The sequence below is a fragment of the Lycorma delicatula genome, chromosome 5, assembly GCF_047948215.1.
Source record: "Lycorma delicatula isolate Av1 chromosome 5, ASM4794821v1, whole genome shotgun sequence".
Classification (NCBI taxonomy): domain Eukaryota; kingdom Metazoa; phylum Arthropoda; class Insecta; order Hemiptera; family Fulgoridae; genus Lycorma; species Lycorma delicatula.
The window spans coordinates 175,365,339-175,378,181 of NC_134459.1; the positions used below are offsets into that span (position 1 = coordinate 175,365,339).

The 12,843-nt window shown below is 33.1% G+C and overlaps 1 protein-coding gene across 4 annotated transcripts in view; it reads right to left on the reverse strand.

Annotated features, from left to right (window-relative positions):
* The window catches only part of Klp98A (kinesin-like protein 98A), a 254,634-nt gene that overhangs the window by 60,465 nt on the left and 181,326 nt on the right, over window positions 1–12,843 (reverse strand). For all 4 annotated transcript variants that reach the window (XM_075367558.1, XM_075367559.1, XM_075367557.1 and 1 more), the window contains 2 exons: window positions 12,602–12,791; window positions 8,856–9,024 (listed from right to left, as the gene is read on the reverse strand). In XM_075367558.1, coding sequence (XP_075223673.1) covers window positions 8,856–9,024; window positions 12,602–12,791 — 359 coding nt within the window. The remainder of the gene's footprint in view (window positions 1–8,855; window positions 9,025–12,601; window positions 12,792–12,843) is intronic.

Sequence of the window (12,843 nt, forward strand, 5' to 3'; positions counted from 1 at the left end):
CCACGATATTAAATTTGGCATACATGTGGTAACAATATATATATATATATATATATATATATATATATATAAATGTATATATAAACCTTTGGATTCATGGTGGTTTTGGGGTTTGTGGGATGCGAAACACGAAGATATGTTAAAATTTTCCAGAAGTCGAATCCTGGTACTCATTACAATAGGTAGCAGCTTTTTTGTGAAATCTACCTAAAAAACGCCAAGTTAAAAAAAATTTGTTCAGACTAAAACAAAGATTCAATAGAGTAAAAACAACTTAACCGATGAAGAAATTTAACAAGAAAAGTTCTAATAAAACCAAGCAAGCAGAAACAAATTTAATTAAAAAATGGGTAAAAGGCCAAAAAAAAAAGATGACAACACCTAATACTAAAATAATACAGAAACAGGTATCTATAACTGTGAAAATTAATCTGACACAGGGAATTTTGATTTATTTCTATGCTGTGACTACACTGTTTAATCACACCCTTTCTTTAAGTTGTCTGTATAATGTGAGGTTATTGTTCTTTGGTTTTTTAGCAATTTTCATGTCATAAATAGTGTTTTGTGAAAGTTTATTTCATATTTTATAACAAAATTATATTTTTGTATTTTTTGTTCTCTATACCTTGAATATACAATAATGGCCATAACTCCCAGAAAGCTTTGAAAACTGTTTCTCTTTCTAAGCATACTAGTATGACAACTACAAATAGCTTCTGAATTTGGTGTAGGACTAGGGACAGTGAATGCCATTTTAAAACAATCTAAGAAACTGATTCTTTTTCATCTCAAAGGAAAGGCAAATGTGGCTGTAAAAGAAAAACTGTTCCAACACAGGATCAGTTAGTTACTGGTGAGAAAAAGTAATCTTGATCCAAAATTATCTGCTGTGGACTTAAATCGAGAATTAGCAGACAGTGCAATAGATTTACACGCAACAATTATTAGATGCCAACTTCTTATAGCTGAACAGAAAGTTCATAAGCCAGTTAAAAAGCAGCTTTTAATATCAGCAATGTTAAAAAAAGCCTCCTCTGGGCCAAAGCACAAACTAGACCAAAGAAGACTAGAAAAATGTTATGTTTTCCAAACCACATTTTTACTTTCATGAGAAAAGGGTTCCATATGTTTGGAAAACATCAGAAGAAAATGCATTACCAGCTCAATCGTTAATCAGTTAAACATTCCCAGAAAAAATGTTTTCGGGTTGTTTTACATTTGAAGGTCCATCCTTCATTACTCCCATTAGATGGTATGTTGAAATGTAAGAAGTATAACAAGATTGTGAAGGTAAGGGTTGTGACAAAACTTCAAAACAAATTCCTACAAGGCAATGGAATGTTTCAACAAGATTTGGCGCCATGCCATATTGCTTAAAAATGGAAAAAGGTTTTGAAGAATGAAACAGAGTGCTCCCATGGCCACGCAACTCCCCAGACTTAAAAACCAATTGAATATCTGAGCAATTTTCAAAAAACAACTCTTAAAAATGAATTGTTACAAAAATTGTCAGGCAATGGGGCTGCAGCCCCAACAATTATTAGATTTTATCATTATGTCTAGTAAGGTAGGTAGGTTATGTCTAGTAAGTTGGATCCAAAAAATCAATTTTTAGCATTTTGCATTTTAGTAATGTATAACACTCAAAAGTATTTTCCCAAAATTTGTGATAGATTGGTATATAATCATCTCCTCAGTCATTAATTCCCTCCTACATACCTTAACCAGTCATTACCGGACCCTGCAAGAGTAACACCATTACTCAACATGGAAGTACCATATTCACTCTGACGCAATACTAATAAAAATAATTGATTACTGGGGATTTCCTACAAGCCAGAAATGCAACACTTGCTTATCACATTCCAAATGCATGCGTAGGCAGCTAGATGGCATTCTACCATAAACATAAAGGTAATAGGGAAGAAAATAATATCAATGTAAGCGTGGTGCTCACAAGTCAAGTAATGGCAGGTTAATCTTAAGAATGTGTTATTAATTTATTGGACAGAAGTTAGCTTTACTTAACAAATGAGTAATTAATGGCACAAGCCATTAGAGTAATGAGTATTTAATGGAACAATAATAGGGGTTTTAAATTAAATTATTTTCTAGGCTTTGCAATGAAAAATCAGTTAGAATCTTTCGAGCTTTGGAAGAGTGAACGTCTAAAAATGAATACACGCAATAGACCATTGTTTTGGACATTTTTTCATATTAATTTAAATATAATTTACACCATGTCAAAGCGAAAGACACCTTCAATTACATAATTTTTTACTAAAAAGAATAATAAAATAGATGAAACTTGCAGGCTACAAAACATATTACTAGTGATAATGTGTGAGCATGAGAATTTAATAAGTGACAGTGCAACTGAAGATGTAGATCAATAGGAATTCAAATTTGTTACTAATGATCAATTTCAACTTGAAGTATTTGATATGGCAGTGACATCACAGAATATTTTATGCCAGAATAATCATTTAAAATTGAAGATTTTGACATCTGTTTTGTTGCCTGCAAATTCCTTTGTTTATCCTGTTACACAAATGAATAAGTAAATGCATAGATTTTAACAAAATTGGATTAAAACATACCCTTGGCTAGCTTATTCTAAAAAAAGAAGATGCAAAGATGTTTTGCAAAGTTTGTGTCTTGTTTGCAAATGAGACTTGGAAAAGAAGGTAATGAACTCTCAGGTCAGTTAACTTCAAGTCCTTTCAAGAACTGAAAAAAGACTGTGGAAAAATTGAATGATTACAATAATCATACATATCACTGATAAAGTATTGTCAAGTCTGAAAACTTTGTACATGTTATCTTGAGTGGAAAAAATTAAGATGTTATAACTCAACTGGATTCTTTAAAGGCACAAGAAAAACTTTAAAATATAGCAGACATAATCCCTATAATAGAAAAAATTTTATTTTGTGGTCAACAAGAATTACCCCTGACAGTAGATAATGATAGCGAACCTCTGAGCTTAAAGAAACGTGCTGTGAATGATGTAAAATTTCAGTCTTTTGTGATTTTTAGCTAATGCTGGTGACGTCAACTTGAAAGATCATTTTTTTTAATTCTAAAAAGACTGCTTCTTACATATTTCCTGACATTCAGAACAAGATCATCGACACAAGTGCTCAAACAATACAAGAAAAACTTATATAAATAAAATAAATGGTGCTGAGTGTTTTTCTATTTTAGGTGATGAAACGACGGATGTTTCAAATACTGTGAAATTGTGTTTATATGCCAAATACCTTAATTTTGAAACACAAAAACCTAAACTGCAGAAAGATTTTTTTATGTTTAGTTCTGCTTTACGATGTAGGTCAAGAAAACATGACCAAAGTGATTTTACAAAAATCTGGTATTATCGTACTGAACAAGGAACATTGTGTCGGCCAAGGTTACGACAGTGCTAGAACATCTTTTGGGCATGTTAGCGGTGTTCATACCTGAATTAAAAGGGGTTATCCTAAAGCCATACATGTGCACTGTGCTAGTCATCATTGTAACTTAGCCATTATATATGCTATGAAAATCCTCGCGATTAAAAACAGTATGATATTTATTGAAGAAATAACTATTTTTTTCACAGTAATTCACATGCAATTGATGTGCTAAAAAAAAGCAGCATGTGTGTATGGACCAGATGTGAAATCAAAAAAACATTTTACAGGCTTGTGTGAAACTAGATTTATTTAGCGTTATACGAGTATTGATGTGTTTGTCGAATTATTTTAATGTATTTGCGTGAATCGAGAAGAATCTCACAAGAAACAAAAGCAATCACCTCGCCTAAAGTTTATACTTTTCTCGCGACAATAGAAAAAAGTGAATTTATTTTCATTACTGGTTTATAAAAAATTTCTTAATGTTACACTACCATTATCAAACTACAAGACAAAAACAAGACTATTGACGATCTAGAAGCGATCAAAGTATTGGATCGCTGCAATAAAGAATATTTGGCAAATATCCATTATCTCTTGCAAGTTTTAGCAACTCTTTTGGTAACAACTTGTACTAATGAACGCTTGTTCTCCACAATGAAGAGAGTAAAAATGATTACCCGTAACAAGTCAGGGGATAGAAGATTAAGTTCATTAGTTTCTTTGTCAGTGCATAGAGATATTATGTTAATCCTGATGAAGTTTTAGATATTATGGTGAGAAAGAAAACTCAACGACTAGCTGACTAATAATTCATAACTTTTATTGGAGTGTAAATGTGTGAGTGTGAAGTATAAATGTGGATTATGAAAAAAAATTTACACTAACATTATGATTTTTATTTACTGATTGATTTTTATAAATGATTGCGTAAAATCAATTTTTACACAATAAAGTATAAAAAACAGTTTCAATATAAAATGACTTTTATTATTATTATTATTATTTTATCATCAGTCCCTTTGGCCTCTCCTGAAAAATAATCCTAGCTACACGCCTGTAAAAGCAATAGTATCGGTATGTTTTCATGATGAAGAATCAAAAAAAGTGTAGTACACTGTTGAATCAATGTCAAATCATGTACTTGGAAGTGATTAAGAAGAAAGGAAAACATAATCAGATAAACTGTGCAGGTATGATTTTTTTTTCTAAGTATGCTTACTTTCTGTTAAATAACATCTGTGTTCAGATTAATCTGCATGATGTATAAATTAAACAAAGATTAAGGTGATTAGATAAAAGAAATCAAAAATAAAAATAGTACAACCATAAAAACAATTCTAGCGGTTTCCTCCTCCCCATTCCACCACTGTCGGTATCGTTCTACCATTTTTGTTTTTGTGATAATTTTCACACCCTGATAATTTTCTGAGGTTTTTTTATGGATATTTATAAACTGAAATTTTTATGTAAAAAATTAAGAATATATATAAAAGATAAGTTAATTTTAATTGCAATGTAAAACTTTTTTATAACTTGAAATACATATCTTTTTGGTTAAATTTTCAAACTCGACTTTAAACTTTTTTCTTAATTTTTAACATTACTTAACTAAGTAGAATTATGTAATTTAGCAGTCAAAGTGAAGTTTGTAACAACTAGACTTCACAGAGATTTAATAAATTTATTAATATTGTTTTAGTATATTTAAAATACAGAGAGCGGCAGAAATAACTCCTGAATTTGCTACCATCGTAGCTCAGCGCTAGTGGTAGTAGGCGGGTCTGGACTGGTTCCATAGTGCAGGTATGGTGTTGCAATTTTCAGTCGCTAACATGGCATGGAGCGGTGAACATCGTGCGTTCGTCATTGAAACTTATTTTAAAAATGGTGATTCTGTAATCTGTACGCAGCGATTATTTCGTACACACTTCGGGATAAGTCGACACGGTGCAATCCCTGACAGGAAAACCATTCTAACACGGGTTAGAAATTTTAGAGTTACGAGTTCGGCTATGAAAAAACCACCGCCATGTAGACCTCGCAGCGTTCGAACTCCACAGAACAGAGTGACAGCCCACCACAGTAAACAAGGATGCTAGTGACAGAGCTTGATCTAAAGGCACCTGTAGAAAGCCAAAGGAAAGCATGATGTATAGCATCCAACACTTTAAGCACGGTATTATGCGCTGAAGAGTAGGCAACACAATCATAATCCAAACGGGAACAAACTAAGGAACGGTAAAAACGCAATATACATGACCAATCAGCACCGCAATTTGCATTGCTAAGGGCTTGCAGCATATCTAAAAGTTTGGAACACCTCGTTTTCAATTCTTTGATGTGTTTGATCCACATAAGGCAGCTATCAAAAAATAAACCTAAAAATCTGACAGAAGGAGAGATAACATAATTAGCTCCTAATTAACAGAATTAAATGACACATTGATTTGTATTGCCAATATCACGTTTTTAACTAGAATCTTCACAAAATCATAATCTGCTTTTGTACATTGTTGTTTTTCCTTTTAAAACTGATGTTCTTCAGAAGTTTCCATTAAAATTTTTAAAATTTCACTTTTTTCATATGTTTCAATTTATTTACTGTTTCTGTATTGTGATTTTTAAATTAAATGTTGTTTCAAGTAATTTCTATTAATCCCTCCTTTTTCTCAAACTAAGTTTTCCTATAGATTTTGATTCCACACAAAGAGTATATAGAATACTTGCAGTTTATCCATCATATTGAAAAATTTCATTTAAGCTGTGTTGGAATTATAACTTTAAGCAAATAAAAAGAAGTACCATATTTTTCCACCAGACCTTTGCAGTGAAACAAAAAAACCATTAGAAAAATGACCATACTACACTTGTGCGTGTCATTGATTATTTTGTAACAGAGTTGTATATCAAAGACAAGTAAACATTACAAGACATGCTCATGTGTACCTATTTGTGAATATTTTTTGTAACATTGCATTTGCACATTTGCTTATATCGCATGCACAGTGTTGTTCACAGCATTGTTGTACGGTCAAGCAGTGGCATGTGTAGTTTTTTTTTATAATCTATATGCGTAGTAAAGTATTCTTCAGTTACCTAATACAAGTCAACTATGTTTCTTTGTCATGACCTCATCTGTATACAATGCATGCGCTTTGTAGCACGAGCGTGCCTTTAAATGTTTACTTACACTAAACAACATGTTTAGTTGTTTAAATGGAGATGATAAAGTATTATCCTTTTTAAAAAAACTGCAACTCACGGTCAACCGTGGGAAAAGGAAATGAAATGTTTATGTTTGATATCGCTTATTATTTAATATTTCCATGTGTATTTATTTTTATCATTTACATGTATTACATCATTTTTTTTCTTCATCGGTTGACAGATTTCTACAATTAATTGCGTCTAACGACCAATTATAATGTTCTGATTTACACAGATCTTTTTCTTTAAATTTAATCCTCCTCTATCGATATTTTTATACTTTATTATATTATAGCTATCATACAGGTTTATATAATATCTCTTAAATCATTGCACGGTCAGGCATCCGCTCAGCTTACAGGGAACTATGCATATCACCAAAGAAGTAATTTCCTGTTATTTTAAAAATTAAATTAATTACGTTGTAATACAAGTTAAAATCCTTTTTTGAAGTAAGTTAAAAAAATATCTTATTTTCAGAATTTTGTTTCCTACATTGAATCCTATCTATGATAGGGTCTTTTGAAATATTAGAAATATGACAGCATTTAAATGGTGAACTTATTCTCAAAACATTTTTAGTTACTTGTATGTAACCTTCATCACTGACCAACTGTGTCATTGAAAAGGTTTTAACAAAAAAATTTCCGTTGTATAATTAATTTGGGTCGATTAGTTAAAAAATTTATCATTTTTGTGTTAATTTTATTCATCCATTTATTTATAAATAAGTTTATAATAACAAAAATGTTGAAATTTATGCAATTATGTTGCATTAGGAGTCTTAAACCTTTTTTCATCCTTAGGCCAATATTTGTAATCTGTAATAGGCTGAAAAATTCAATACAAAGAGTATTTTAATCGGACATAAAAATATATATGTCCATTTACAGTAATATATTGCCACCCTAAGCAAAGAGATGTATCTCAATATACACTATAGCACATCATGGAAAATTTATAAAATTTTTGCAAAGCTTTTTTTTTATGTGATTTGAGTTTTACTGGGTACATTCTTTTTAATTAATAGTTAGACTATTTACTTAAAAAGTTAGGTTGTTAAAAGTTTTATTTTAGAAGGAAACTGACATATTTAATATAGGAAATTCTTAAACTGTTACGTATTCACTAAATTCAGTGGCGTGCAGTTGTTACTGTAGTTTATTTAATACAAATTCACCAAATAATGAATGAAATTAAATACGATTGATATCAAACATTATATTTTTTAATTATTTCACTTTTATAAATATATACAAGTATTTAATAAAATAGTTTTTAACTATTTTTTTTTTTTTATTCACAAAAAACACCTTTGTGGCAGGCCATGGATTTAAGACTCATATGTAACATCATTTTATTCTTTATTGAAGATGTTTATTGAGGAGATGATTGAAGGGTAAACCCATAAAGGGTAGGCAGGAGTACATAAAATAGATCATAGATTATTATTTGTAAAATGAATATAACATAGTAATTGAAATAGAAACTGTAATTTTTTCATGTATCCTCCTAAAACTCCTTGGGTAATTAATGAATGGGACTAACAGCAGAAGGTGAGAAAGAGCAAACTGTATCACAGAGAAATGTATAACCTATCCAGTTTACATTTTTTTATAATAACTTACACAAGAAGCAATAAAAAAACTAAAAACTCTTAAGTTTTTAAGTTTTGACTTATCAAAAATAGTCAAGGAAAAAGTATATGCAATGAATTGCATAACTTTCCAAGCTATCAAGTTATGCAGCAATTCATTTTTTTAGCTAGAAAAACTAAAAATTTTTTTTCATTTTGGGAGCTCCCATACTCAAGGGATTTTTAAGAAAATAATCCCTAAGTAGTGATAAATTTAAAAAAGGGCTTTTAAAAATAAAAGTGCCATAATTCTAAATAAATAAAGTTTTAATTTTCTGGGAAGGGGATCAAACTTTTGGCTAATTTTTTTTTTTTCAATAAATACTAAAAAGTAAGGGCTATCAAAAAAAAGGAGATTTTTACATTTTAAATGTATCGGTTAACTTGGGAGATTAAAAAACAAGTTTTTAAAAATTAAAAGAAAGTTTTTTTACCGTAAACCGTCGGCAGCAAAATGGGAAAAAAGTCCCATTAAGCAAGATACAGCAATAGCTACATCTTCTTGTTATAGCTATAGTTGCTACAACAGCATATATCGCTACCAGTCGGGAGAGTAAAGAACCCTAAATAAGATTATACAACATCTAATTTATACACAAACCACCAACCTTTGAGAGTTATTTTCTGTAAATCTAGCCAAATCTGGTGTTGACCAACTCATCAACGATAAACGAGAGAGATTCATCAATGAATGGCTGCCTTCTTTTCTAAGTTTTTCAACTTCGATAGGATCATTGTATCTAAACATATTAGTGCGTCCCAAGAGAATGTTACAACCTAAAATTTAACAAAAATAGAAAATACAACCACACAAATAACTTATTTATAAAGCTGAACTAATCTATAAAGTAAACTTTTTTTTTTTAACCCTACTCCCCGGGCTGCATTTACAGCTAAGTAAAACTCAGCCCGACAGAGTTTCCTTATACTCTAAGGGAGGAAGGACATACGGGATTCCTTCCAACACCTCAGAGAGGCCCTGTTTTGAAGACCGTGACTGGCTATGTCTGTCATTTCCCAGGGGACCACCTGCATTAGTCCCTTGAGAAAGGCGGCTGGGATACCGTCTGGTCCCGAACTTTTCTTATCTCGTAAGCGAGCAATTGCAATGGTAACCTCTTACTGCTTGAAACGGCCACTGTTGCACTCTATATGCTCCACTATATTGTCGTCTGCACCTGGAAAGAGTAAATTAATCTGTGTGACCGCCTGCAAGGCTGTGAGAGCGGGCAGGGGCCTCCCTAACTTCTTCATTATCATTTGAAATGCCTGCTCCCACGATCAGTATACAGGTTGAGGCATAGCTCCTGCCATTTCCGCCATTTGGAGTCCTTGATTTTGAAATTCAACGTCCCCCAAGCTGTAATAAAATTGTTAGTAGCTTCTTCATAGGCAGGACCACCTACCCTCCTCCGCTGTTGTTTCGTCCTGCGACGATGTGCCTGGAGAACTCACCTCTGGTCAGCGATCTTGTTAGTCTACCGATAGACTGGATGGAAACTCCTATGTGTGGTCAAAAGCCAAGCCATTTCTCTTGTTACGAGTTCCTGTAATATCTCTGGGGTAACAATCCAGCCGTTGGAGAGTTTTCTAGCAGCACGATCAACAACAGTTTTGCTCTGGGCTTGAGTACATCTAGGTGGTTTATATCAACCTGAGTCACCAGGTAGTGCCTCACGGTATTCCAGGAGCACAGCTTGATGGTCACTAGCAATCTCTTCATCCAGAATTCTCCAGTGAAAGTGCTTACCTTCCCACATTCTACCCACTATAGCTAGGTCCAAGACAGTGCTTTGTCCACACGCCATGTAATTGGGGGTACCATCGTTCAGGCATCTAAGGCACAAAGTGTACAGTATATCACCAAGAACTTCACCTCTCCTATTATTGTGAGAGCAGCCAGCTGCCACAGTATGACAATTAAGGTCACCCAACAAGATGACATATCTATGTGATCCAGCAATGACGTCTGGTAGTGCACCAATATAAGCAGTGTACTTGTTTAAGGAGATCTTGCTTCAGACTAACACACACTCCAATGAGTGTGAACCATCTTAACTAAACAGCCACAATACCGTTGCCACGGTGCAACAATTGCCATCCGTCTCTGTTACTGACGTTGAATAATGCAATGTTCCCAGCCACATCAGAACACCAATCATATCTGGCAGCTGTGTGTATAGTGGGTTCTGAAGTGACTATAATATCCATATCATACTCCCTTGCAACCTCCCCCACCAAATTGTGAGAGAGGATGCTACGATTGGCATTTATAAGCATGATCTTAATCATGCTTATTTCTGGCGCACATCTTGCCTCCGGTGTGGTCGGTTTGATAGCCTCACAATAGTCCCTTATAAGGTGCCCACTGCCTCCACAATTATAACAAAGCATCGCCCTGTCAGGTCCTTTGCAGTCCTGTGTCCCATAGACCAACATTTGTAGCACCGTATCAAATCAACCCGGATGTAGGCCCAACAGTAGACCCACCCACTCTTAATTCTGCTAGCAATTAGCTTTTTAGCAGCCCGGTAACTGGTGGTGACAGTAACATTCTGAGTATCGCCATATGCCCTTCTTAATGAGGGAAAGCAAAAGGACTCACCCGAACCAATCACATCCACTATTGTCTCACTGATCTCGGCCTCTGTTCTGTCCACGTCTAAGTGCTTGATATGAACTACTGCACACCTATTGCCACGGGTGAGTGGCTCTGTCCTGAAGGGTACTTGTCAGTTTTTCTGCCTGCTGAGCCCCCTTGATGTGAACTTCTAGTTCCTTATTTTTTGCTCTTCTAAGGGAGAGGACTTTGCCAGCCTCTTTCTTAGTGACTTTTGTCTTGAGCGTCTGAAGAAGATCAGCATAGGACCTTCCCTGAGCCTTGACAACAACCACTTTGCTCCCCTCAACCGTGGGTGTTGATTGTTGAGCTGAAGCAAAGCAAGAATGCACTCTGTTAGTGTCCGTTGTCATAGGCACAACTAACGCAATTGGATCTTTACCAGTCCTATGCAATTAGATAGCTATCTTGCGTATTACTGTCCCAAAAGGCCCGCCAGGCAATACCAACACTGCTCTGGGTGCCTTCTTTAGAAACCTTCTAATACATCTGGCTGCCTGTTCATCTCCTTCGGATGAGTCATAGAAAAAAGTGTATTTGCACCTATGGGTAGTCTTGTCCTCATCATTAATGAAAGTGGTCGCGTCTCGGGAGATCATGCCTGCCTTGACCTGTTCTTTAGAAGCAACTCTTGGTGATTTTGCAAGATCGGCAAATTAACATATATTACCAGCTCCAGCCAATAGGAGAGTGACCAGCTTAGCTCTACCCATCAAGAGATCTGGTGTTAAATTATCTGCTTATTTTTAAAACTAAATTAGTATAAAATGTAATCATCAATAAATTAGGAAACCCAATGGAATTAAAAAAAATAATTCTTCAAAATTCTTCAGTAAAATTATAAAGTTCAGCTGTAAATTTTCTATCGCTGTTGATGGAATATGGTGAATAACTGCTTCAAACTTACTGCGATATTAATAATAACAAATAAATATTAGAATATAAAATTATATTCTTAAGCAAATATAGCACCACAGAATATATAGCTATTAAATAAAAAATAAAATTACATTTGATCGACAGATAATTAAAAAAATAATTTTTAAATGTAAAATCTAATCATTTTAAACAATCACCTTCAATTTCAGAAAAAATAAAACATAGATATACTTAGAGTGTACTGTAAGCCACTTTTAAAAACTAGTTGTGAAAAATACTAAATAGCAGTCACTTTGGTTTGGTTTTCATAATCTGAAGTTTTTTAATGTCAAAATTTTGCCCTTTAAAATGATGAGTCACAATCCTACCCTTTCTCAAAAACTACTGCCGACACTGTTCAGGGAACTAATTTATTCTATTTTTCAGTTCAAACACCACAAGAAATCATTAATTCTGCCCCTTAATTAACATGCTAAAATTTCAGTATGACCTCATTTCATCAGGTAACTGAAATCCGAGTGAAATCTTTCACTAGCCGTAATTCACAAACAAACCATTTTAGGACATTTATATGAACATTTTCCATTATTTTCAAGAGTAGAACAGGTTATTAAAGTCCAGAGAACTCTGTGATACACCTGCAAATATAAATTTAATGATGTAGAGTTTTTTTAATCAATTTAATTTAACATATCATTGTTTGTAATGTTTTAGTAAAAATAATAAATGAAAAAGATAAACAAAATAATATAAATTATGACATGACATCAGTAATTTAATAAGTATAAATAAAATTATATTAGCAAAAGAACAGTTAAAAACTGGTTAAATAACAATATCAAAAAATCTAATTACCTTGTGACAAACGAGTTGGTTTATTAACAAGTAGGCCATTAACCCAACATTGTGCATTTTGTTTCGGTATAAGAGTAGCAATACCTTTATTTAATACAATACTACAATGTTGTTTCTCAACATTTAGACCATTTAATACTATATCTTGTTTAATATCTGCTTCATCATTACCGATTAATGTCTCTCCATCCTGAATAAAAATTCAATTAATATGAATAAACATATACAGTTGTTTATTAAAC